Genomic DNA, 26520 nt, shown 5'->3' on the forward strand with positions numbered 1-26520 from the left:
GAGAAGTCGGGAATTATATCCACGTCTGAGGTAGAAAGCTATTGCTAGAATAGAATAATACCACACTGACGCTTACTGCTCTGTATCATTTATGAAGATGTAATGGTGGAGTATCAGGAAAACCTAACTTTTTTCTTTTGGATTTCCCGATGAATACAGGACCAAACCATTCACTCTTAACAATAAAACTATTAACATAACGGGTTGCCTCTCCAAATACTGTGAAAAAGAGACATTTTTTTTTTCTCAGTTTGGATAAAGAAATAAGACTAGATATTTAATTCTACCTAAATCCTTTTCACCTCATCTTCTGATTTAAAAACACAGCCAATAAGGAATGTTAGACGCTCAAAAACGTTTAATTCACAAAAATATGGGTATCTGTTGTTCCTAGTATCTCAAGGTTATTTATTTTTATCTTTTTAAGCAGTGTCACTTTAGCGATGAGGCCCAGACACACACAGTCCTTGGGAACGGAACTTAGATTTAGAGTCTGTAAAGAAATTAACTACGGACCACATTTAGACTAACTCCTTAACAATGCGCATGCGTCTCCGGGAGGCCGCGAGAGTTTCCGGGAAGCCAGCCAATTATATTTCCAACGGAAACTCAGTGGCGGTATTTTCAACTAGATGAACCGGCTGCTGTCCCGCCTTCACGTTCCACTGTTGTGTGCGAATGTAACCAATGTGGAGCCGAATGGCGGTTGAGCTGCTGCAACTGCTAGTGTCCGAGAGAAGCGTTTGGTGGTTGTCGGCCTAATGAGCGGACGGCAAAGAACGCTTTTCCAGACGTGGGGCTCAAGTTTTTCTCGATCCGCAGGGGCTCCGGCTTGCAACTCTGGACCTGAGCGGCCTCAGAGCCCTGGCATCTCCAGGGCACGTTGTCCTCCAGCGGTAGAGGTTGCCGAGGTTCCGCCGGAGTCGGACGATGATGTATTGCTGGTTGCAGTGTACGAGGCAGAGCGGCAGCTGAGTCTAGAGAATGGCGGTTTCTGCACCTCAGCGGGCGCCCTGTGGATTTACCCAACTAATTGCCCAGTGCGGGACTACCAGCTGCACATTGCCCGGACCTCTCTGTTTTGCAACACGCTGGTGTGTCTGCCGACTGGATTGGGAAAGACCTTTATTGCCGCCGTGGTCATGTACAATTTCTACCGCTGGTTTCCTTCCGGCAAGGTGGTCTTCATGGCCCCCACGAAACCTTTGGTGACACAGCAGATAGAGGCTTGCTACCGAGTGATGGGTATCCCGCAGTCCCACATGGCCGAAATGACAGGTATTTTAGAAAGAATGGGCTAATTTGAAATTAAGAGCACGCATTCTGGTGGAAATGGAAGTAAAGGAATTCCTGACCCATGTGGAATAGGCCCCAGATCACAATATCTGTATTTTACATCTTCTCCCTTAAGGCATTATCTACTTGTAGCAAGTCTGGCCCTAACGAAAAGGGCTGATTTATTCAATTTTCAGAGACTCCCCGTAGTTTGAGCATTTTGAAGCGATTGATTGTGTATACCCCATTGGTAAGTGAACATGAGGTTTTCTGACTTTCTTCCCCAGAAAGATTTCCCAGTCGAAGAAGGTACTTCTCTGCAGCTATTATGCCATTTTGGTAGCAATTCTCTAAAGACAGGCTAGTTTTGTTGTTTTTAGCCAGAGTTGACATTTGGCTCACAGCAGAGTTTAAAACGTAACATTTCCATGACTTGTTAAATTGTTCTTGTCTGAAGGCAGATTACCAAGCAGGGCTGCATTCTGAAATTAGGCCAGATTGTTTATAAATATTTTAAAGATAATAGCCTTGGTGTTTAGAATGTAGGATGTCACTTTTGTTTACAGGATCTACTCAAGCTTTAACCAGGAAGGAAATATGGCGCAGTAAGAGAGTCCTTTTTCTTACACCTCAAGTCATGGTAAATGATCTTTCTAGAGGAGCTTGTCCGGCTGCTGAAATAAAGTGTCTAGTTATTGATGAAGCTCATAAAGCTCTTGGAAACTATGCTTATTGCCAGGTAATATTTTATTTAAAAGTATTTTGTACTGTGAATATATTGTTAACAAGTATTTTGGTGAATACTTATTGATGGAAGTTATTGATGTATTATCATTATGAAACAGCCTCTTATTTCCGAATAGACGATGATAGGAACTGCTTCATTCAAATCAGTGTCTGTGCTGTCTTTTTTTTTTTTTTTTAATTCTTGACAAGACCTTTAGTGTCAGGTGTAGATGATGAAAGCCTAGTCCTGATTGAGGCAGTGATCCAAAATAAGGTTATGGGTGAGTTTTGGAAGTAAGATAATAATCCAAAGATTGGTAGTGGATATGCAGTATCATTCCTTGGCAGCTAGATAGAAATCATACTTAACGGTCAAGAGTTGTTACCAAGAATGATTGACATAATGTATGGGACATACCTAACACAGTGCCTTCTGTTTAAGGCACATGAATATGAATTACAGAGGTGAAGAGGTGGGATATGGCTGGAGAGTACTTGAAATCCAGGTCATGAAGGCATTTGTATTTTATGCTTAGCAGTTTCAATGTTGTTTGTAGGACACTGGGGATGTAGGTAGTGGAGACTCATTGAAAAGTGTTTACTGGGGTGATACTTAAGATTTAAAAGAGATTAGAAGAGAGAAGACTAAAAGTAGAGTGTACGATGAGAGAGAGGAGCAATTTAGGATGACTCCCAAGTGTCTGACTTGGAAGATTGTGCTTCTAGTCGAGATGGACAGTTCTGGAGACACAGAAGGTTTGAGTACTGTGGAAAGATGAGTGCAGTTTAGATTGTTGAGTTTGAAGTGTCTGTGAGGAATCTAGCTATCAAGGCCCAGTGGGCAGTGGGAGACAAGTTTCAATCTCAGTGGGGAGTTCTGAGCTGGAGATACAGATTTGGAAATTACCAGCATATAGGTGGTAGGTAGTTAAAACTATAAGCTGGTGATATCAGGGAGAAGGTATAGAGTAAGAATACAAGTGAAAATTGATTTTATTTAGTGCAAAGAGATGAATTTTACTGCCAGTTTGTGCATTTGTAGTTTCCTTGGGGACTTTATGTGTTATTGTATTATATCTCTTTGTTGTCTTCTGAAGAGAATAGTCCTCTTTCTTAGAGTTGATTTTAAGAAGAAAATGGATGTGTATATATATATATACACACACACATATATATCTGTGTGTGTGTGTGTATATATATATACACACATATGTATGTGTATGTGTGTATATATATATATATTAATATCTTCCCAAGTTAATATCCAATGTGTTAATGTTTCTGCTTGAGAGGGGCATTTAAAAATTTTAATTTTAAGTCTGTGAATTTACTTTGTAGATTTACTAATACTCAGCAACTTTAACTCATTTTATTTGCAAAAAATTTCTAGCAATTTTTTTAATTACAATATTGATGCTTTTATTGAGTACAAAGAGACATACACTGACTTCATTAATATCCAAATACCCCTTAGTGTTTACGCTGTATTGAATATTATAGAGTCCAACAGGCACACCAAGTACATGAAGAATGTAGCTTCCTGGGTTACAAACACAGCATCATTTCCTCTTCTACAAAATGCTTGAGAATCCCGCTTTCATAAGAATAGTGTATTAGGGACATTTTGTCTTGCATCAGTTTTTAGAACAATTCTACATTAAGTATGATATTTTATCTTTGTGTATTCTCTATTATATTAAAAAAAATAATGTTTTTTGAGATTAGTCCAAATTCAGTATCTCATTGAATTCATCCTTGACATAGGTTGAAATAAGAGCAGTTTTTAGATAATCTGGTTTAACTGTTTCCTATATCTAATGTGGAAATCTGGGGTACTGAGAGCTGTTCCTGCAGTTGAGTTTACTTAGGGGTCCTTTTGCCTATATAAGGACCACATGTAAAGGGGTATATGGGAATCTGGTGAAATATCCAATATTAATCATACCAGAAGGGGTGGGTTGAAATCATACTGCAAAGTCTAGAATGATGCTTTGGTGCCACTGAGAAAATGTGTTAGAATTTAAAAGGAGAGGTGGGTTTTTAAAGTCTTTTCCTAAAACATTTTTTTTTTCCATTTCAAATCTAAATTCATACTGGAATTTTTTTTTCCATTTTTTTTTCAACTTTTTTTTTTTTTTTTTAATTTTTGGGACAGAGAGAGACAGAGCATGAATGGGGGAGGGGCAGAGAGAGAGGGAGACACAGAATCGGAAACAGGCTCCAGGCTCTGAGCCATCAGCCCAGAGCCTGACGCGGGGCTCAAACTCACGGACCGTGAGATCATGACCTGGCTGAAGTCGGACGCTTAACCGACTGCGCCACCGAGGCGCCCCATTTTTTTCCATTTTTATGTTATGACTTATCTTAATCTGGTAAGTGTGTATACGGATATAGCTGTAAAGCTAAACTGTGGCCCAGACCACAGAGAGTAGACTCTCCTTGTTTCATTTGCCCTTGAATTAGCTCTCATTATTTCAATTTGCCTCTAATTAGGCCTTGACATTGTAGCTTTATGTATATAAGAATCCCTAAAGTGTTTTTGATTGGTGTAGAGTATGAACTTGAATTATTTGCTTTTCAGGTAATGTGACTAATGATAGTTCCATCCCTTAGCCCATCAATACTCTGAATAAGGAATAATGATAATAGAACATTGGAACAATATAATAGCTTGTTTAACAGAATCACTGATATTTTTGTATTGGATAGATGAAATTAAAAAAAAAATTTTTTTTTTTAAGGTTGTGAGAGAACTAGTCAAATACACAGATCATTTTAGAATCTTGGCTCTTAGTGCCACACCAGGTAGTGATATAAAGGTAAGTAAAATGTCTTTTCATTTATTAACAGTTGAGAATATAAGAACTTTTATATGGGGCCAGATCAGTTTGCCATTCTAGTATTTAATTTGACATCAAGACTACATTTCTTAAACATGCCTACCTTGGTTGGAGGAGTTTTTTTCTACATTAGTAGTTTTCAGATGTGAGTGTGCATAAGAAACCTAAAGTAGTTTGTTAAAAGTACTAAATTTGTACATAGTAGAAGTGGTTTTTAAATTGTTTGTATTTTCAGGGTTCTTTTAAAGTTTTATTTTGAGGGGCACCTGGGTGCCTCAGTTGGTTAAACATCTGACTTTGGCTCAGGTCATGATCTCACATTTCATGAGTTTGAGTCCCATGTTGGGCTTTGTGCTGACAGCTCAGAGCTGGTAGCCTGCTTCAGATACTATGTTTCTCTCTTCCTCTGATCCTCTCCTGCTTGTGCTCTGTCTCTTTCTCAAAAATAAACGAACATTAAAAAAAAATTTTTTTAAATAAAGTCTGAGATAACTTAGACTTACAGGAAATTTGCAAAAATTGTAATCTCTATCCTTTGCTCAACTTCCCTTAATGGTAACATAGAACCATAATAAAATTGATAAAACCAGAAAATTAACATTGGTACAATACTAGTAACTACTCTGTAGACCTTGGCTTGAATTTGTCACTTTACCCACCACTGTTCTTTTCAGTTCCAGGGTCTGTCTGGTCCAGGATCTCATATTGCATTTAGTTGTCATGTGTCAGTCCTTCCTATCTGTGATAGCTCCTCAGTATTTTCTTGTCTTCCATGACCTTGATGCTTTTAAGAGTAAATGCCAGGGGCACCTGGGTGACTCAGTTGGTTAGGCATCTGACTCTTGATTTCTGACTTAGGTCATAATCTCGTGGTTCATGGGATCAAACCCCTCGTAGGGCTCCATACTAAGCATTGAGTCTGTTTGGGATTCTCTCTCTCTCTGTCTCTCTCTTTCTCTTTCCCTCCCTCCCCCTCTTCCCCACTTGCATGCTCTCTCTAAAAAAAAAAAAAGACCTAAACATTAGAAAAAAAAAAAAGTAGCTGCCAGTTATTTTGTAGAATATTCCTCAGTTTGGGTGTGTCTGATGTTTTCTAATGAAAACATTGGAGTGAGGTTATGCCTTTTTGGCAAGAATACTCCAGAAGTGGTACCGTACCTTTCTTAGGGCATGGTATCAGAGAATACATGATGTTGATTTGTCTTACGGCTGTTGCTGTTAATTTTGACTTGGTTAAAGTGATGTCTTCCCAGTTTCTGCATTTTAGAATTACTGTTATCCTCTCTGTTTTCCAATGATGGTTCCTGCTTGCAATAGCAATTTCTGTGGTATTTTCCTAATCATTGTTTCCTTTCTCTCATTTCTTTTACATTTGTTAATGTGAATTCTTTTGTAGTGAAAAGCTATTTCTTCTCTCCAATTTATTCAGTTCTTTGTATCAATATGGACTAATAGATATTTTTATCTATGGGCTGCATTCCGGTGTTATCATTATTAATTTTTTGCCCAGATTATTCCAACTTTGGCCATTGGGAGCTCTTTTAAGATGGTACCTATGTTCTTTTGGACATGCACTTTTTTTTTCCTTTTGAACACTTTCCATCTTGCATCACAGGATATTTTATGCTCATTTAATATTTTTCATGTCCCAGCCATGGAATCAATCATTTCTCCAGGGAGCTCTGGTTTCCTTTATTAAAGGAGGATAAAAGTGCAGATTTTGAACCCCATCTCATGACACTCTAACTTAGTATCTCTGAATAGTCTACTGTATTGAGTTTTGAAGACTTTCTATGATAAGTTTCAATCCTGTCAAGTTGTAAGACTTTTTTCTTCTGTTCATAGCCTTGATATTTTTTCAGAAATTTCTGTACTGTCTCTGATCTTACCCCAATCTCTTTAAACATGCTTGATGGTTTTTATTTATTTTTTATTATTTTTTAAGTTTATTTATTTATTTTGGGAAAGAAAAAGAGAACCGGTGGGGACGGCGGTGGGGGGGGGGGGGGGGGGGAAGGGCAGAGAGAGAGGGAAACAGAGGATCTGAAGCAGGCTCTCTGCTGACAGAGAAGAGAGCCTGATGCAGGGCTTGAACTCATGAACTGAGAAATCATGACCTGAGCTGAAGTTGGACTCTTAACTGACTGAGCCACCCAGGTGCCCCCATGCTTGATGGTTCTTGTCATCTTTCAAGTCTTTGCTGAAATGTTACACTTCAAAAAGTTTCACTCTAAGCTATCAAAAGTTAGCTCTCCCTATGTTGTGATTTCCTCTTGTGTGTGTGTGTGTGTTTGTTCTTAATCATAATATGTCATTCTTTTACTTATTCATTTATTTGTTGTCTTTTTCCCCCATGAAAATAGTAGCTATATGATTATAGAGATTATGTCTGTCTTGGTCATAGCTGTATTATCAACCCAATGCCTGGCCTGTGGGAGTCATTCAAATATTTATTGAATGATTAAAAATATTAATGTCTTGGAGCGCCTGGGTGGCTCAGTCGGTTGAGTGTTTGACTTCGGCTCAGGTCATGATCTTGCGGTCCATGAGTTTGAGCCCCGCATTGGGCTCTGTGCTGACAGCTCAGAGCCTGGAGCCTGCTTCGGATTCTGTGTCTCCCTCTCTCTCTCTGCCCCTCTCCTGCTCATGCTCTGCCTCTCTCACTCTCAAAAATGAATAAATGTTAAAATATTAATGTCTTACTCAGTTTTATAAAATGGTCATAATTCTGCAGATTATGTGGACCCTCAGTAACTGTAGTGTACTATATTATGTATTGTACCACATGTTGCGAATACAAAGATGATTAAGATATGATTCTTGTTCTAGAGTATTTTTTATTTGAAATTATATTTATATAATTTGATAATATATAAATTTGTTAAATTGATTTTATATGATTTGTTAAATTGATATTATATAAATTTATATAATACATTTATAAAAATATAATTTGAAATTATATTTAGTTTGTTTGGGGCACCTGGCTGGCTCAGTCAGTAATGCATATGAGTCATGATCTCAGGATTGTAAGCTCAAGGCCCACATTGGGGGTAGACCTTACTTAAAAACTAATATATACATGCAATTATATTTTGTTTGTTTTTTTGAAAACTTATGAGGCTTTTCTAGCTTTAAAAAAAGAGCTCTTGGGACGCCCAGGTGGCTCAGTCAATAAAGCATCTGACTTTGGCTCAGGTCATGATCTCATGGTTCATGAATTTGAGCTCCGCATCAAACTCTCTGCTATCAGCTTGGAGTCCACCTCAGATCTTCTGTCTCCCTCTGTCTCTCTCCCCTCTCCCACTGTCTCTCTTGCTCTGTCTCAAGAATAAATAAACATTAAAATAAAAATAAAGCTCTTAATTTCTAGACACTTTCAGATTCTCCCCACTGCCCCCCACCCCCACACTGGTTCATTTATTCTTTCTTTCAATTCTTTTTTGAAAAAAAATTATCATTGAGGTATAGTTGACATGTTATGTTAGTTTCAGGTGTCCCACATTAGTGACTTGACAATTCTATACATTACTCAGTGCTCACCACAATAATTAAAGTCACAATTTGTCACTGTATAACATTATTACAGTATTATTGACTATATTCTCTATGCTGTACTTTTCATCTCTGTAACTTATTTTATGACTGGAAGTTTGTACTTCACTTATTTTGCCTATTCCCCCACTCACCTCTTCTCTGGCAATCACCAGTTTATTTTCTATATTTAAGAGTCTTGTTTGTTTGTTTTGATTTTTAGATTCCATATATAAGTGAAATAATATGGCATTTGTTTTTTTCTGACTTATTTCACTTAGCATATCAATGTCCATCTATGTTGTCACAAATGGCATGATTTCATTTTTTATGGCTGCATAATCAGTGTGTGTGTGTGAGTGTAACATACACACACACATATATATATATGTGTATATATATATCACATGTATGTGAGGTATCTCACATATTTATTGAGGTACAATTGGGTTGCTTTCATATCTTGGCTATTGTAAATAATGCTGCAATAGGTCTTTCACCTCTTTGGTTACATTTATTTCTAGGTATTTTATTCTTTTGGGTGCAGTTGTAAATTGAGTTTTCTTCATTTCTCTCTCTACTTCTTTGTTACTAGTCTATAGAAATGCAACAGATTTCTGTATAATAATTTTGTATCCTGCAACTTTATTGAATTCATTTATTCTAAGTTTTTTGGTGGAGTCTTTAAGTTTCTTTGAACTTTAAAAAAAAAAATTATTTATCTATTTCGCGATGGAGATAGAGAATTTGCGTGCGTGAGCACTACCAGGGGAGGGGCAGGGAAAGGGGGAGAGAGAATCCTAGGCAGGCTCTGTGCTGTGCTAGGGCTCGATCTCACTAACTGTGAGATCATGACCTGAGCTGAAATCAAGATTCTCTTAACCAACTGAGGCACACAGGTGCCCCTTTCTTTCAACTTTGATCACACTGTCAGTATTTGAATTTATGTTTTTGCTCCAGTTCCCTGAAATTACAATTCAACTTTTGTATAAGCTTTCAGTGAAGAAAATTTAGAAGTACAGTATATCCAGAAATATATTCACATTATATATACTGGAAAATATTCTAATTTATCAATAATTGATTTAGTGTAGCATATACCCTATCCCCTCAATTTCTTAACAAGTCAATTTGTAAAGTACTTCTAAGATATGTTTGTGTCATTTAATAGTAACAAGACTTCTCTGTTCTACACACACACACACACACACACACACACACACACACCATTGGACAAAAGTGTTTGCCAGAAAACAAGGAAATCTGGGCTGTAGTTCTGGCTCTAAAATTGACTATGTTACATAATGTTTTGGTGATTTATTTGCTAATCTAAAGCTTCTGTTTTGTCTGAGTCTTCATAAGATGTAGATGAAGGAATATATCACTCCCATTGAAAGGTGCAAAATATGTTTGAGGAACTTATTGGATGTTTACTAATATTCTTATTTTTTAGATGCTTGGCTGGAAAGGCTGCATGAAAGATGTTTCAAAGCCTTATCTTCCTATTGTACCACTATTATAGTTTAAAAAAGGTTTAATATGAATTTTACCACTATTTATTTTTGTTGGTAGCCTAAACTAAAAATTTAACATGTAATATAATTATAATCGTACTTGATTTTGTGTAGGCTGTTCAACAGGTTATTACTAACCTACGAATTGGGCAGATAGAACTTCGTTCTGAAGATTCTCCAGATATTTTGCCGTACTCTCATGAAAGACGAGTTGAAAAGCTAGTTGTTCCCCTTGGTGAAGAACTTGTAGCCATCCAAAAGGCATATATCCAGGTAAGACATTTGTATCACAATTCAGGGTTTTGATGAATGAACTGATAATGTATTTTGTTTTGTAGAATCTGGTGTGAGCATATTACATATTTATATCATTTTATATTATTATTTGAAATATTCTTTGAAATTAATATTTTTGGAATGAGTACCCTGTTTTGTTAGTTACTATTAGTTAAAGAGGAAATATAAAATGATGGACCATTTCTACAAGCCAATAACAACCTTATTTTTTATTATTTATTTATTTATTTATTTATTTATTTAAAAAATTGTTTTTTTTAATGTATGTTTATTTATTTATTTATTTATTTTTTTTTTTTTCAACGTTTATTTATTTTTGGGACAGAGAGAGACAGAGCATGAACGGGGGAGGGGCAGAGAGAGAGGGAGACACAGAATCGGAAACAGGCTCCAGGCTCTGAGCCATCGGCCCAGAGCCTGATGTGGGGCTCGAACTCGCGGACCGCAAGATCGTGACCTGGCTGAAGTCGGAAGCTTAACCGACTGCACCACCCAGGCGCCCCTGTTTATTTATTTTTGAGAGACACAGAGACAGAATGTGAGTGGGTTAGGGGCAGAGAGAGAGGGAGACACAGAAGCAGAAGCAAGCTCCAGGCTCTGAGCTGTCAGCACAGCGCCCGACGCGGGGCTCGAACTCACGAGCTGTGAGATCATGACCTGAGCCGAAGTCGGACGCTCAACCGACTGAGCCACCCAAGCGCCCCCAACCTTATTTTTTAAAATACACCTATTAAAACACACACACACATGCATATAAATAGCAGAGCATAGAAAACCTAAGTGTATAGCTCACTGAATTTTCATGTAGTGAACACACTTAGAATACATGTCCAGATGTAAACAGAAGCTACTTTATAAGAAAATATATTTTTAGTATTTTCTTCCTGGGTCTCTTATACAGCAGTGATTCTCAGCTGGAGGCGGTTTTGCCCACCTGGTGACATTTGGCAGTCTTGACACAGTTTTGGTTGTCATAACTGGAAAGGGTAGAGTACAGTTGCTAGTAGAACCCAATATGTAGAGACTAAGAATGCTGCTTAACATCTGTAACGAACAGGATAGACCTCCAACCACAAAGAATTATCTGGGCCAGTTGTCAGTATTATAGTGATTGAGAAATTGTTTAGACAGTCATCACATCCAATGGGAAAAATTTGAGGTAACACATTCTTTTTCTATAGTTCATAATTAGTGTCATGCTAAGAGAACATTTTGTTTTCATATCTTCATTGTTATGGATTAAAGATGCCTGCAAATTTTTCACACTCCTCCCATGGAGAGAGAAGATGCATTTCCTTTTCCCTCCAATCTAGACTGGCTCTGTGACTCACTTTCACCAGCAGAATGTGATAAACCCTAAGTAAGCCATGATGAAACTCAGCTAAGCCATGTTCAGGAGAAATGAGGAAACAGTAAATAGCTAAAATCGAAGGCATAAACATATGGCCCCAGTCGAGGTATGTTAACCCTTAACCTCCAGCTATTTGAGGCTTTAGACATCAAAGATCAGAGATTAGCTGTCCCTGCAGTGCCCTGACAGAATTTTTGACTTTTGACATTTTATTTTACAGTAGTTTTAGATTTTCAGGAAATATGCACAAATAGTATAGAGATTTCCACTGGGGAGATACTGTGAGACTACTTGAAAGTCCTATTTCTCAACATACTTTGGCCTATTTTATTTTATTTTATTTATATAATTTTTTTTTAAATTTGCATCCAAATTAGTTAGCATATAGTGAAACAGTGATTTCAAGAGTAGATTCCTTAATGTCCCTTACCCATTTAGCCCATATGCCCTCCCACAACCCCTCTAGCAACCCTCAGTTTGTTCTCCATATTTATGATTCTCTTCTGTTTTGTCCCCCTCTCTGTTTTTATATTATTTTTGTTTCCCTTCCCTTATGTTCATCTGTTTTGTCTCTTAAGGTCCTCATATGAGTGAAGTCATATGATTTTTGTCTTTCTCTGACTGATTTCACTTAGCATAATACCCTCCAGTACCATCCACGTAGTTGCAAATGGCAAGATTTGATTCTTTTTGATTGCTGAGTAATACTCCATTGTATATATATACCACATCTTCTTTATCCATTCATCCATTGATGGGGCATTTGGGTTCTTTCCATACTTTGGCTGTTGTTGATAGTGCTGCTATAAACATGAGGGTGCATGTGTCCCTTTGAAACAGCACACTTGTATCCCGTGGATGAATGCCTAGTAGTGCATTTGCTAGGCCATGGGGTAGTTCTATTTTTAGTTTTTTGAGGAACCTCCATACTGTTTTCCAAAGTGGCTGCACCAGCTTGCATTGCCACCAACAATGCAAAAGAGATCCTCTTTCTCTGCATCCTTGCCAGCATCTGTTGCCTGAGTTGTTAATGCTAGCCGTTCTGACAGGTGTAAGGTGGTATCTCATTGTGGTTTTGATTTGTATTTCCCTGATGATGAGTGATGTTGAGCATTTTTCATGTGTCGGTTGACCATCTGGATGTCTTCCTTGGAGAAGTGTCTGTTCATGTCTTTCGCCCATTTCTTCACTGGATTATTTGTTTTTTGGATGTTGAGTTTGATAATTTCTTTACAGATTTTGGATACTAACCCTTTGTCTGATATGTCATTTGCAAATATCTTCTCCCGTTCTTCCGTTTGCCTTTTAGTTTTGCTGATTGTTTCCTTTGCTGTGCAAAAGCTTGTTATTTTGATGAGGTCCCAGTAGTTCATTTTTGCTTTTGTTTCCCTTGCCTCCGGAGATGTGTTGAGTAAGAAGTTGCCGTGGCCAAGATCAAAGAGGTTTTTGCCTGTGCCCTCCAATTTTAGCATGCAATAATGGTTTTTGCCTGCTACAGTTATTTCTGTTTGCATAATCACGGTTTCTCCTTTTCCTCATTCTTTCATGTTGTCAACTTGAATTCTTATATAATGAAGACCTGTTTCTTCTCCTTCATTTACTAATTCAGTTCTTTGTATCAATATAGACTAATAGGGGGCGCCTGGGTGGCGCAGTCGGTTAAGCGTCCGACTTCAGCCAGGTCACGATCTCGCGGTCCGTGAGTTCGAGCCCCGCGTCAGGCTCTGGGCTGATGGCTCGGAGCCTGGAGCCTGTTTCCGATTCTGTGTCTCCCTCTCTCTCTGCCCCTCCCCCGTTCATGCTCTGTCTCTCTCTGTCCCAAAAATAAAATAAAACGTTGAAAAAAAAAAAAGTTTTAAAATATAGACTAATAGGTATTTATTTTTTTCTATGCACTACAATTTAATACTGTCATTATTAATTTTGTTGCTCATATTGCTTCAGCTTTGGCCATTTAGAGCTCCTTGTGGTTTTTGGGCTTGTGCCTTTTTGTTTTTTTTAATGCTTAACTTTCTGGCATCACAAGATGTTTCATGCTCATTGTTTTTCTTGTGTCCCAGCCATGGAATGGACCATTTCTCCAGGAAATTCTTGTTCCTTTTATGGGAGATTGGTATTTTCAAACCAAGATCTGTGTGTTAGGTGTGCTCATTGTTACTGTGGTGTCTTGACCTGAGCACTTAGTGAATTCTTTTTTATTTTTTTTTAAGTTTTATTTATTTATTTGACAAGGGCCGGGGCTGTGGGGGAGAGAATCCCAAGGAGGCTCCTCACCACCAGAATAGAGCCTGACATGGGGCTCTATCCCATGAACCGTGAGATCATGACCTGAGCCAAAATCAAGAGTTGGAAGCTTAACTGACCACTAACTTAGCATTACTGCTTGAATTCTTAGCTGAAGAATTAGAATCGTGAGTAAATGTTTTTGAGAGAAAGCATGCATGCACATAAGCTGAGGAGAGACAGAGAGGGAGAGAGAGAATCCCAAGCAGGCTCCACACTGTCAGCACAGAGCTCAACACAAGGCTTGAACTCATGAAATGTGAGGTCATGACTTGAGCTGAAACCAAAAATCAGATGCTTAACCAACTGAGCCACTCATGTGCCCCAGTTGTTTTAATTTATTATGTTTTGAAGTATTTTGTAATGCAGAAATAGATAACCAAAATATTCATTTATCATTTAACCTTTAATAAGTCTTTTTAAAGAAAAGCTCTATAGGATTATGGTTAATATTTTTAAATTGTAACAAATTTGAAGCATTACTAATTTAAGATATGGCAAAGAATTTCAAGTAATCATCTCTTTTTTTAAATTTTAACTTAAAAAAAATATTTATTTATTTTTGAGGGTGGGGGAAGGTCAGAGAGAGAGACAGAAAACCAAGCAGGGTATTTGAACTAACAACCTGAGCCAAAATTCAGAATCTAGCACTTAACTGACTAAGCCACTCAGGTGTCCCTCATCTCCTTTTTAATTAAAAAAAAAATTATTTAAATTTAGTTGTCATGAAATGTTGCAGTAGTTTCAGGTGTACAAAATAGTGATTTGTCAAGTTTATATGTTTTGCTATGCTCATCACAATTGTAACTACCATCTGTCACCATGCGATGTTACTATATCATTGACTATGGTTTCCTTTGCAATGCTTATTTATTTATTTATTTATTTATTTATTTAATTTTTTTTTTTTTTTACTTAACTCTTTTTACATTTATTTATTTTTGATAGAGACAGAGCACAAGTGGGGGAGGGGCAGAGAGAGAAGGAGGCACACAATCTGAAGCAGGCTTCAGGCTCCGAGCTGTCAGCACAGAGTCCAATGCGGGGCTCAAACTCAGAAACTGCGAGATCATGACCTGAGCCGAAGTCGGATGCTTAACCAACTGAGCCACCCATGTGCCTCAATTTATTTTTTTTAAAGTAAACTTCACTCAACATGTGGCTTGAACTCAAGACCCCAAGATCAAGAGTTGCATGCTATACCAACTGAGCCAGCCAGGAGCTCCCGGAAGCTTTTTATTTTGATGTAATAATCACTTCCTTAATACTAATACATTTTCTCATGATTAAAATCATTGCATTTATAAGGATCTAAAAATTATAATTTTTATAAACACATATAGTAGGCATTTAATTTTATTGATATTTTTAGAGTACTTCTGTAGGTATTATGATCAGCAACACTGGAAGGGAGGAAAAATAAAACTCTACTAAATTGCCCTATTTTAGGAAATATGAATTAGGCAAAAGTTTAAACTGTTATAAAACTGTATTGTTGTAGTAGGTCTTCATCGGGAAGTCTCTGTTTTCCTTCCCTCTGCCATCAAACTCATTCCTGCATCAGGACCTTTCGAATGCTGTTTCCTCTGGCTCTTTCCTCAAAACCTGTCAGCATTCAGATGTCGGTTCCAATAGTACCTCTTCAGAGAGACTATCTTTGTTTACCTTTCCCTCAAAAACTATAGTATTACTGTGTTTTAGGTTCTTGTACATTTATCTCTTTGTTCACTCTTTATTCTTTGCTTCCCTTCATCGGATATACGTTTTTATGAAAGTAGTGACTTCATTTGTCTCAGCTACAAATTCTCAGCCGTTAGGACAATGCTTGACATATACTAGGTGCTTAATAAATATTTCTTGAAAGAATGAATCAACAAATCACATTGAATGTACTCAAGGCATTTTGATTTAGTCAGCCAGCCTGCAAATATTTACCTATATGCCAGACTTTGTTCTTCATATTGAGATGCATCAGTGAGAAATTAAAAGTCCTCCATTAATTGTGCTTAGATTATAGTGTGTGTGGGTTGGGGAGGAAAGGGACTTAAGAAATACACAGATAAACATGTATGTCTTGTTATTTTAAAAAAAAATTTTTAATGTTTATTTTTGAGAGAAGGAGAAAGCAAGAGAGGGGCAGAGAGAGAGGGAGACACAAAATCTGAAGCAGGCTCCAGGTTCTGAGCTGTCAGCACAGAGCCTGACATGGGGCTTGAACTCACAGACTGTGACATCATGACCTGAGCTGAAGTCGGACACTCAACCGACTGAGCCACCGAGGCACCCCAACATGTATGTTCTTAAATTATAGTTGGATCTAGTAATTGGTTATGCTGACTTTCATATGGATGTTTTCTGGGGATAAATGTTAAGTACTCTTAAGTTTTGTTATTTTGCTGTGTTTACTTCAAAACGTAAGACAAACTTCATTTAATATATGACTTCTATTTTAATGTGTGAGGAAATGATTATATTTGAGAAAAGACTTTATTTTTTTAATGTTTATTTCTGAGAGAGACAGAGCACATGAGCAGGGGAGGAGCAGAGAGAATGGAGACACAGAATCCGAAGCAAGCTCCAAGCTGTCAACACAGAGCCTGATGTGGGGCTCGAACCCACCTGTGAGCTCATGACCTGAGCTGAAGTCAGACGCTTAACTAACTGAGCCACCCAGGCGCCCCTTGAAAAAGGACTTTAAATTAAGCTTAAACTAAATTTCATTGAAATTTTCAGGTTTTGGAAGCATTTGCCAGTTCTTTGATTCAGAGGAATGTTTTGATGAGAAGGGATATCCCTAATCTAACAAAATACCAGATAATTTTGGCAAGAGATCAGTTTAGGAAAAACCCATCTCCAAATATTGTGGTAGGTATTTTTAAATTAATTTTGAAGAGATTAAGTTTTAGTTAGTGCTATGATAAAATGTAAATAATGGTTGTTTTCTTGGTATATATTAGCTCATCAAGAATTCTGATATGATTTATGTAGTTCATAAAAGCATGAAAAAAATCTAGCAAGAATGCACCTTAATGCTTTGAATTAAGTTAATTTTATCTTCTAACTTTTAATAAAGACTTGGTATTTTAGTTCATTTCTGTGTTGCAAAATCAAAGTGCTATGAGAGGGTAGATTCTAACTAACTTTTAGACCTAGAGCATCATAGTAAGTTTCTTATTTCTAATCTTCTTAGGAAAAAATTAGATGGATAGGAACATACCCATCAAGCTAGGTCCAAAGTTAGAAGAGATGCTCACAAATACAAAAAGGCACTGAGTCATTCTTTGAACTGAGAGGTAATGCATGTGCAAAAGAACAGAGGCATTGATTGATGGTATGAAGGAGTCAGTGAACTAGCCATTGTGGCTGAGGTAAAAGATCGAGGAAGTCAGATATGATAGTCTAGGTTGTGTGTACACAAGAATGGTTTTAAATATTACACCAAGAAATACTGATTTTTATCTCATAGTATCTGGGGAAGCACTAAGGGAAACTTTTCTGTAAAATTACATTATATTATACTAAACTTTAATAGGATGTGTTTAAATTTCTGCTAGGAGTTAAAGGTTCATTTAAATTTTAAGTACTAAATCTGAACCTGTTGAACTTGGATCTCACTAATGAGAGTTTATATTTTGTAGAGACAGGGTTTTACCCTTTCAGGTAATTGGGGTGCCATTTTAGAGCATTTATCACTATGCTGTGAACATTTAAAATGGCTATTACTATTTACTGATCTTAAATGCTACTAGGAATGTAAGGTCCAGAATAATAGTTATCTTGAATAAAGGAAAATAATAAAAATCTATTTTCAGTGGTCTCTCTTATCCTATTACATAGTTATACCTGCTGTATGTTCTCATTAAAGGAATACGTGTTTCACTTTTCCTTGAGAGTAGTGGTTAAAAGCACAAGTACCCTGAGCCAGAGTTTGTGGATTCAAATACTGGCTCTACAGTTTCCTCATCTATAAAATGGGCATAACCATAGTACCTACCTCCCAGGTGTTGAGATTAAGTGAGTTTGTGTAAGTGATGTGCTTAGAACAGTGTCTGGTGCTAAGACAGTGTCACATGTTACTACAGTATGTATGTGTGGTGTTAAATGTTAGTCTTAAACTGTCTGATTAAATTCTGTTCTGGTGCCAGTAACATTTATGAGGATAGGCCAATATGTGACTTATTTTCCATTATATCTCAAATATCTATCTCCATGCTTGATATGTTAAATAGTTTTGAAAGAACAAATGAATATACATACTGCTAATAATTTACCTATAATGAGAAACAGTATATGATAAATATTTCTCTCCTTCACTTATTCTCTTTAAAGTGTAAGTTTCGTATTGAATTAAAAAAAATAAAGGCACAGATTTTATGTGGAAAATACACTGGCCCCTTTCCAAAGCAAGGTCCTATGATATTCTATAGGTAGACCTTCAATAGAGCAGTAAATTCTACACAGAACATGTATCTTTATTTCTTCCTTTGGTTAAATTTGGTTTGTGCTTGTTTTTCTAGGGAATACAACAAGGCATTATCGAGGGAGAGTTTGCTATTTGTATTAGTTTATATCATGGTTATGAATTATTGCAGCAAATGGGAATGAGATCATTATATTTCTTTCTTTGTGGAATTATGGATGGAACTAAAGGTAAATTATATTAAATTATTTAAAGGAATAATGACATGTTATTATTTTGGTTAAAGATATATTGAACACTTGGGTTACTTAAAAATGCTTTATTTTAGGGGTGCCTGGGTGGCTCAGTTGGTTGAGCATCTGACTTTAGCTCAGGTCATGATCTCCCATCTCGTGAGTTCGAGCCCCACTTGGGTTCTGTGCTGACAGCCTGGAGCCTGCTTTGGATTCTGTGTCTCCCACTCTCTCTGCCCCTCTCCCACTCACGCTCTGTCTCTCTCAAAAATAAAATTAAAAAAAAATTTTTAATGCTTTATTTATTTATTTATTTTAAATGTTTATTTATTTATTTATTTGAAAGAGAGGTAGTATGAGCAGGGGAGGGACAGAAGAGGGGAGAGAGAGAATCCCAAGCAGGCTTCATGCTCAGTGCAGAGCTCAACATGGGTCTCAATCTCACAAACTGTGAGGTCATGACCTGAGCTAAAGTCGGGAGTTGGATGCTTAACCCACTGAGCCACCTAGGTGCATCCAAAATGCTTTATTTTAAAAAGCAATAAAATAGGGGTGCCTGGCTGACTCAGTAGAATATGCAGCTCTTGATCTTGGGGTCATGAATTCGAACCCTACTTTGGGCATAGAGATTATTTAACAAAACAAAACAAAACAAACAAAAAGCAATGTAATAGTTATGTAACAAATGACTGTTTTTTTTGTTTTTGATAAATTGGTAGTAAAAAGCAAGCCATTTATGTGACTGTGGAATTGAAAACAGTTGCTGGTTTTTATGTTTAAATTAGAAAAATTTGTATTCATGGCTAAAGTTTAATTTCTTTTATTTTTTATTTTATTATTTTTTAAAGCTGTATTTATTTATTTTCAGAGAGAGGGGTTGGGGAGAGGCAGAGAGAGGGAGAGAGAATCCTAAGCAGGCTCTGCACCTTCAGTGTCGAGCCCGCTGTGGGGCTTGAACTCACGAACCGTGAGATCATGACATGAGCCGAAATTAAGAGTTTGATGCTCAACTGACTGAGCCACCCAGGCGCCCCTAATTTCTTTTTAATGAATAATAAATTTGGTTAATTTGGAAAATCTTTACTTAATTTCTGAAGGAATGACTCGGGCAAAAAATGAACTTAGCCGAAATGAAGACTTCATGAAACTCTATAATCATCTAGAGTGCATGTTTGCACATACACGTGGTACTTCAGCAAGTGGCTCTTCTACTATCCAAAAAGGTCTGGTTTTTCTTTTAAAACTTTATATTATTTCTTTATCAGATTAATTTTGAAATTAGGCTTCATTGATCCAAATTATCTATAATCACTTTTATTTCTGTGGCAACGGATCTGTTAAATGCTTAAAGATTTTATTCTTTAAGTTAGGATAAGTATATACTCAAGGTTATAAACTTTAAATAGATGCTAGTAGTTGTTACTGTTAGTGAAAATTCTTTGAACTACCAAAAACTGATTTAAAGCTTAATTCAAAACCTATTTTTTCCCATCTACTTTGCTTCTGATTTCATCTGGATTCTCTTTCAGAATGAAATTATAATAAAAATCAAAGTTTATTTTATAGTAGGGCTTATGTGCTACCCAGATGCTACTTAGTATTTAAATGAACAGAAAAAAAGTAAGATTTAACAAATCTATTTTGAAAGGATAATTAAAATACATTAATTGAATATAGAAAATATAGAATGATTTTTTGGTTTTTGTTTTGCAGGAGATAAAGATAAAAACTTTGTCTATAGTCATCCAAAGTTAAAGAAATTAGAAGAAGTTGTAGTTGAACATTTCAAGTCATGGAATAGTAAGTCATGTTTAGTAGCTTCAAGGCAAGACAAAGTTACTGAAAGAGCTAAAACTCTGACTTTATGGGGAAGATGGGCTTTTAATTACCCTGGAAAATAAATGTAAAAGAGAAGATTTTGAGAAATTTTGGGAGGGTGGGACAAGGGACATGGTGGGAATGCTAAGAATAAGGTATTATATGAAAAAGAAAAGTCAATCTGGGGCAATAGAAGGCAAGCAGACAGTAAAACAATATATAATAGTGGGGAGAAGTAAGGCAGGTAAGGAAATAGTCATGGAGGAGTGCTGTTTTTTTTTTTTTTTTTTTTTTTTAATTTTTTTTCAACGTTTATTTATTTTTGGGACAGAGAGAGACAGAGCATGAACGGGGGAGGGGCAGAGAGAGAGGGAGACACAGAATCGGAAACAGGCTCCAGGCTCTGAGCCATCAGCCCAGAGCCCGACGCGGGGCTCGAACTCCCAGAACGCGAGATCGTGACCTGGCTGAAGTCAGACGCTTAACCGACTGCGCCACCCAGGCGCCCCAGAGGAGTGCTGTTTTATATAGAGTGTTAGAGAAAGCTTATCTCTAGGGTGATGTTTGAGTCATTACCTGATGGAAGTGAGGTAGTAAGCCTTGTGTATTTCTGGGGGATGATCATATCAGGCAGAGAGAATAGTAGATTCAAAGTCCCTGAATCAATAGGGTATTTGGTATGATTGAGGATCAGTAAACAAACCAATGTGCTGGAGTAGTGTAAGAGTGGTATAGGCCTGGTGCCTGGGTGGCTCAGTTGATTGAGCATCTGACTTCAGCTCAGGTCATGATCTCACGGTTGGTGAGTTCAAGCCCTGCATTTTGCTGTCAGCGCAGAGCTTGCTTTGGATCCTCTGTGCCCCCTCTCTCTCTGCCCCTCCCCTGTTCATGTTCTGTCTCTCTCTCTCAAAAATAAACATTAAAGAAAAAAAAGAGTGGTATAGGCAAAGATTGGAGAGGTAGCTTATAGGCCAAGTCAAGGCTTTGGTTTTTATTTTACAAATGTTTGTGCTTTGTGAAACTGTTAGAGGGACCTTTAGAGCAGGAGAGTGATGTGTTCTGACTTACATTTTATTTATGTATTTATGTATTTAATTTTTAAAGACATTCTTTTTTAATGTTTATTTTGAGAGAAAGCACACAAGTGTGAGAGGGGCAGAGAGAGAGGGACAGAGGTTTCATAGCAGGCTCCATGCTGACAGCAGGGAACCTGATGTCGGGCTTGAACTCACGAACACAAGATCATGACCTGAGCCGAAGTCTGATACTTATTTGACTGAGCCACCCAGGTGCCTCTAATTTTTTTTTTTTTTTTAATATTTATGTATTAGAGTGAGAGACAGAGCATGAGTGCGGGATGGCAGAGAGAGGGAGACACAGAATCTAAAGCAGGCTCCAGGCTCTGAGCTGTCAGCACAGAGCCTGACACGGGGCTCGAACTCACGAACTGCAAGATCATGACCTGAGCTGAAGTCAGATGCTTAACCAGCTGAGCCACCCAGGCACTCCTGACTTCCATTTTTAAAAGATAACTGTGGTAGCTTTTGCAGAGTGTAAACATTAGCATCTTAGGAGACTATCGTCATGTTTAAGAAGATGCCAGATGATGGTGGCTTGTGCCAAGATGGTAGTAGTGGAGGTGCTGAGTGGTTATAGATTCTACATATACTTTGAATTTGGAGCCAACAGTATTTGCTGGTAGATTGGACATAGGATATAAGAAAAATAAAAGGAATCCTGTGTGTGTGTGTGTGTGTGTAATTGTATGAACAAAAAAAATTAGGAACAGCATACAGAAGAAAGAACATGCACTTTTAGATGCTTTTGAGATATGTAGGTAGAGATATGTAAGTACTGACTAAGTGAAACAGGATCTCAGAACAATGATCTGGGCTATTTTTATAGAATATGTATATTCTCTACATATATATGAATAAATTTTGGAGTCTTCAGCATAAAGGTAATATTTAAAGTTTCAGAAATGGTTATGATCACATTACCGGGAATACAGTTTAGAGACAAGAGAAGGCCTAGAATGTAGTCCTTTTAAAGTTGGCGGGGGGGGATGTCTGGCTGGCTCAGTTGGTGGATCATGTGACTCTTGATCTCAGGGTAGTGAGTTTGAGCCCCATGTTGGGTGTAGAGATTACTTAAAGATAAAATCCTAAAAAAAAATCAGAGCAAAAAACCACCACAAAGGAGGTTAAGAAAGAAACTGAACAAGTGAATGGCAGAGAAGCTGAGGGAAGAGACTATTTCAGTGAGAAGTAGTGGACTGTGTTAGATGCTGCTGAGAGGTTGGTAAAATGAACTAAAAAGTGACCATTGGGGGCGCCTGGGTGGCTCAGTCAGTTAAACATCTGACTTTGGTTCAGGTCATGATCTCATGGCTTGTGGGTTCAAGCTCCGAGTCAGGCTCTGTGCTGATAGCTCTGAGCCTGGTGCTTGCTTTGCATTCTGTGTCTCCCTCTCTCTCTGCCCCTCCCCCGCTCACACTCTGTCTCTCTCTTAAAATAAATAAAGGTAATAAATTAAAAAAAAAAGTGGCCATTGAATTTGGCAATAAGTAAGTTATTGATGTCTTTTGTAGAGGGTCTTCAGTGGAATGAAGGTAGAACTTTGGCTGCATAGCCTGTTGAAGCTGATAGGGTTTGCATTGAAAGTAGCAGTTGGTCAGAAGTTGGTCAGATGTAGAGGCTTGATGCTATGGTAATTCAAAGAAGATTTATCTAGAATAATTTCTTTGCAACAGCTGTTGCTTTTTCCTTAGGTATTGTGAATTAACTTTATATATATTAAATCATTTAATTCTTAGAGTTTTTGTGAAGACTAAATGAGTTAATATATAAAATGCTTAGTGTATGGCACACACATAAAGAGTAACATAAATCCTAAGAAAGAAAAGGATTGTCAAAGTCCTAAGCAAGCTTAAAAGTAAATAACAAAAAAACCTCATACAACATTCAATTATTAACCAGTTGCTTTGTGCAAGTCTATATACTTTATATTCAATTCATTTTAGATATGAAGAAATTAAAGTTTAAAAAGATTAACTGTCACAGTTTCACATAACCCAGAAAATTAAGTGGCCCACCCTCAAAGATCATGTAATTATTCTGTGTATTCTACTACCTCCCAAGCACAGAGATACTGGGATCAGCTTTGTGGATTGACTATAGGGTATATTCTATAGTTAGACTTGGAGAATTAAAAAAAAAAATTTTTTTTAACATTTATTTTTTTTAGGGAGAGACCACAAACAGGGGAAAGGCAGAGAGAGAAGGAGGGACAGAGGATCCAAATTGGGCTCTGCACTGGCAGCAGAGAGCCCGATGCAGGGCTTGAACTCACAGACTGTGAGATCCTGACCTGAGCCCAAGTCAGACATCTAACAGACTGAGCCCCCAGGTGCCCCTAACCTTGGAGAATTTACAAGTATCTTAGATTCAGGGACAGAATGCTATGGCCTGGATTAAGAAAGTGCCTTTAGTGAACAAAAAGAAAAGGAAATATTTATGAAATCAGTGGGAGCTCTACAATTCTGTGATTCTGACTTAGAAAGTAAAGGTGAATAACAGGCATCATGCATGAATTGAAGTACTGGTTAAAAGGGATTCAGGTAATGTTTATTTGATTTGTTTAGGATTTTTATTTGATTTGTTTAGGATTATTATGACAGCCAATGATTTGTTTAGGATTATTATGATAGCCAATGAGAGGTAGGGACCCAAGAACATTAAAATTACTAGAGAAGGTAGGAAGAAACCAGCAAAGGTTTAAGACATTTTAAATTACTTTTTTGAAAGAATTATCATTCATTAGTATATAGTTTCAGGGTTGTATTTTGAAATACTTTTTGTATATTGCTTTTAAAAAAAATTGTAATGAGAGTGTTTTTTTGTTATGTAGCTCAAAATGCCTCTGAAAAGAAATGTGGTGAGACCAGAGTTATGATCTTCTCTTCATTTCGAGATAGTGTGCAAGAAATTGCGGAAATGCTTTTAAAGCATCAGCCAGTTATTAGAGTGATGACTTTCGTTGGCCACGCCTCAGGGAAAAGCATGAAAGGGTTTACCCAGAAGGAACAACTGGAGGTAATTACTTTTGGAGGTGATGAATATTAAAATGATATTGATTAGCTTGTATTTATGCCTCTTTTGTTTTAATTTGTTGGTCAGCTACTTTGTTTTTAAGTTTATTTAAGAGAGAGAGAGGGAGTGCACGTGAATTGGGGAGAGGCAGAGAGAAAGAGAGAGAGGGGGAGAGAGAATCCCAAGCAGGCTCCACGCTGTCAGTGCAGAAGCCAGCACAGAGCTCGATCCCATGAACTGTGAGATCATGACCTGAGCCGAAATCAAGAGTTGGACACTCAACCGACTGAGCCACCCAGGCACCCCTCAATCAGCTACTTCTTAAAGATAATTTTATAGTAAACATGTAAATAAACAGAGGCATATTTTGAAAGATCAGAAAAGTGTTTTTTGTGATTTTGAGACTTTATTCAGGTAAGGTAATGTGTAGTGGTTAAGCAGAAAGGCTCTGAAATCGTATTACCGAGGTTGGAATCCTGGCCCTACCACTTAGTTCCTCTACTTCTTGTGCCGCAGTTTTCCTTACCTGTAAACATAGTTGATAGAGTTGTCGCAAGCATTAAATGAAATCATACTGTAGAGCCTTCAGTAAATGTTTACTATTTATTTTAAGTCACTTTAGTTACATATTCTGAACAAATAATGAGCTTATTTCTTTTTCTGTTATTTAAAAATCTTTTTTTTCCCCTTAGATTTTATTTTTAAGAAGTTCCTACACCCAAGTGTGGGGCTTAAACTCACAATCCTGAGATCAGGAGTCACAAGTTGCACTGACTGAGCCAGCCAGGCACCCCAAAGATGCATTTTTTTTAAAATTAAAATTTTAATTTTTTTATTAATAAATTTTTTTTAATGTTTATTATTTTTGAGAGAGAGAGAGAGAGAGAGAGAGAGCAAGCAGAGAAGGGGCAGAGAGAGAGGAAGACACAGAATCGGAAGCAGGCTTCAGACTCTGAGCTGTCAGCACACAGCCTGACACGGGAATTGAACTCATAGACTGTGAGATTATGACCTGAGCTGAAGTCGGCCGCTTAACTGACTGAGCCACCTGGGAGCTCCAATTTTTATTAATTTCTTAAGTGATTTCTACACCCAATATGGGGCTCAAACTCACAACCCCCAGATCAAATGTCACATGCTCAACAGTCTGAGCCAGTCAGGTACCCTATTATTTAAAAATCTTAATTTAAAAATACAGTCAGATGAAACCATTTATGCTCTGAATAAGAGGTCATAAGTTTTCTAAGTGCTATGTATGTGTTTTTGGGATGTTTTAGACTATTGATTTTTATAAATTGTATACAGGTTTCTGTAGATTAACTATAGGTCTTCATTTGAGTAGTCATTGACAATTAGGTGTGTCTTTAATGTCTAATTAATTTTGACATCTTTTCTTCACTTTGTAAACATTAGTTACAAGAGAAATACTATTCTTTAAATACCTTTTATACTAGTCCTTACTGCACTCAGCAGAGTTTGTTTAAGCTGACTGGATCTGTGGGGACAGTCTAAGAGGTTTCCCTGAGTCTGAAACAGAATAACTTTACCTTTCTCAAGTCTGATTATATGTATTTTAAAAGGTTCAGATATCTAGCAGGTTATTATTACTACTCTTACATTTATATATGAATGAAAAATGAAGTAGATTTTTGTCTAAGGAGTTAAGCATTTTGAAATACTAATAGTACCCAACCTAATCTCTGGCCAGTTTTATTATTACCTAAAATCATTATTTCCTGAGTTTGTCAGTTACCATAAGAAACCTTATTGATTTTATATTAGCTTTGTCCTTTCCTCACTTATGTCAGTAATATTTTTATATAGGCTAGAGTAGCAACCCTTTTTCTTATTCCTGCAATAATTGCTTTCCTGCAGTTTTTTTTTTTTTTTCAACATTTATTTATTTTTGGGACAGAGAGAGAGCATGAATGGGGGAGGGGCAGAGAGAGAGGGAGACACAGAATCGGAAACAGGCTCCAGGCTCTGAGCCATCAGCGCAGAGCCCGACGCGGGGCTCGAACTCACGGACCGCGAGATCGTGACCTGGCTGAAGTCGGACGCTTAACCGACTGCACCACCCAGGCGCCCCTCCTGCAGTTTTATTCTAAAATAAGCTTTTGTGCAAATAGTTGTAAGTA

At 37.3% G+C, this 26520-nt stretch overlaps 1 protein-coding gene across 1 annotated transcript in view; it reads left to right on the forward strand.

Moving 5' to 3' along the window:
- Positions 1–282: 282 nt before the first annotated feature.
- Positions 283–26520, forward strand: part of FANCM (FA complementation group M) — a 66004-nt gene continuing 39766 nt past the window's right edge. The window contains 9 exon segments of the mRNA XM_043556066.1: positions 283–1278; positions 1842–2014; positions 4743–4820; positions 10004–10162; positions 16554–16685; positions 18338–18470; positions 19571–19696; positions 20187–20273; positions 24201–24385. Of these exon segments, the coding sequence (XP_043412001.1) occupies positions 762–1278; positions 1842–2014; positions 4743–4820; positions 10004–10162; positions 16554–16685; positions 18338–18470; positions 19571–19696; positions 20187–20273; positions 24201–24385 (1590 nt within the window). The 5' untranslated portion in view covers positions 283–761.

The sequence above is a fragment of the Prionailurus bengalensis genome, chromosome B3 (genome assembly GCF_016509475.1).
Source record: "Prionailurus bengalensis isolate Pbe53 chromosome B3, Fcat_Pben_1.1_paternal_pri, whole genome shotgun sequence".
NCBI classification, from domain to species: Eukaryota; Metazoa; Chordata; class Mammalia; order Carnivora; family Felidae; genus Prionailurus; species Prionailurus bengalensis.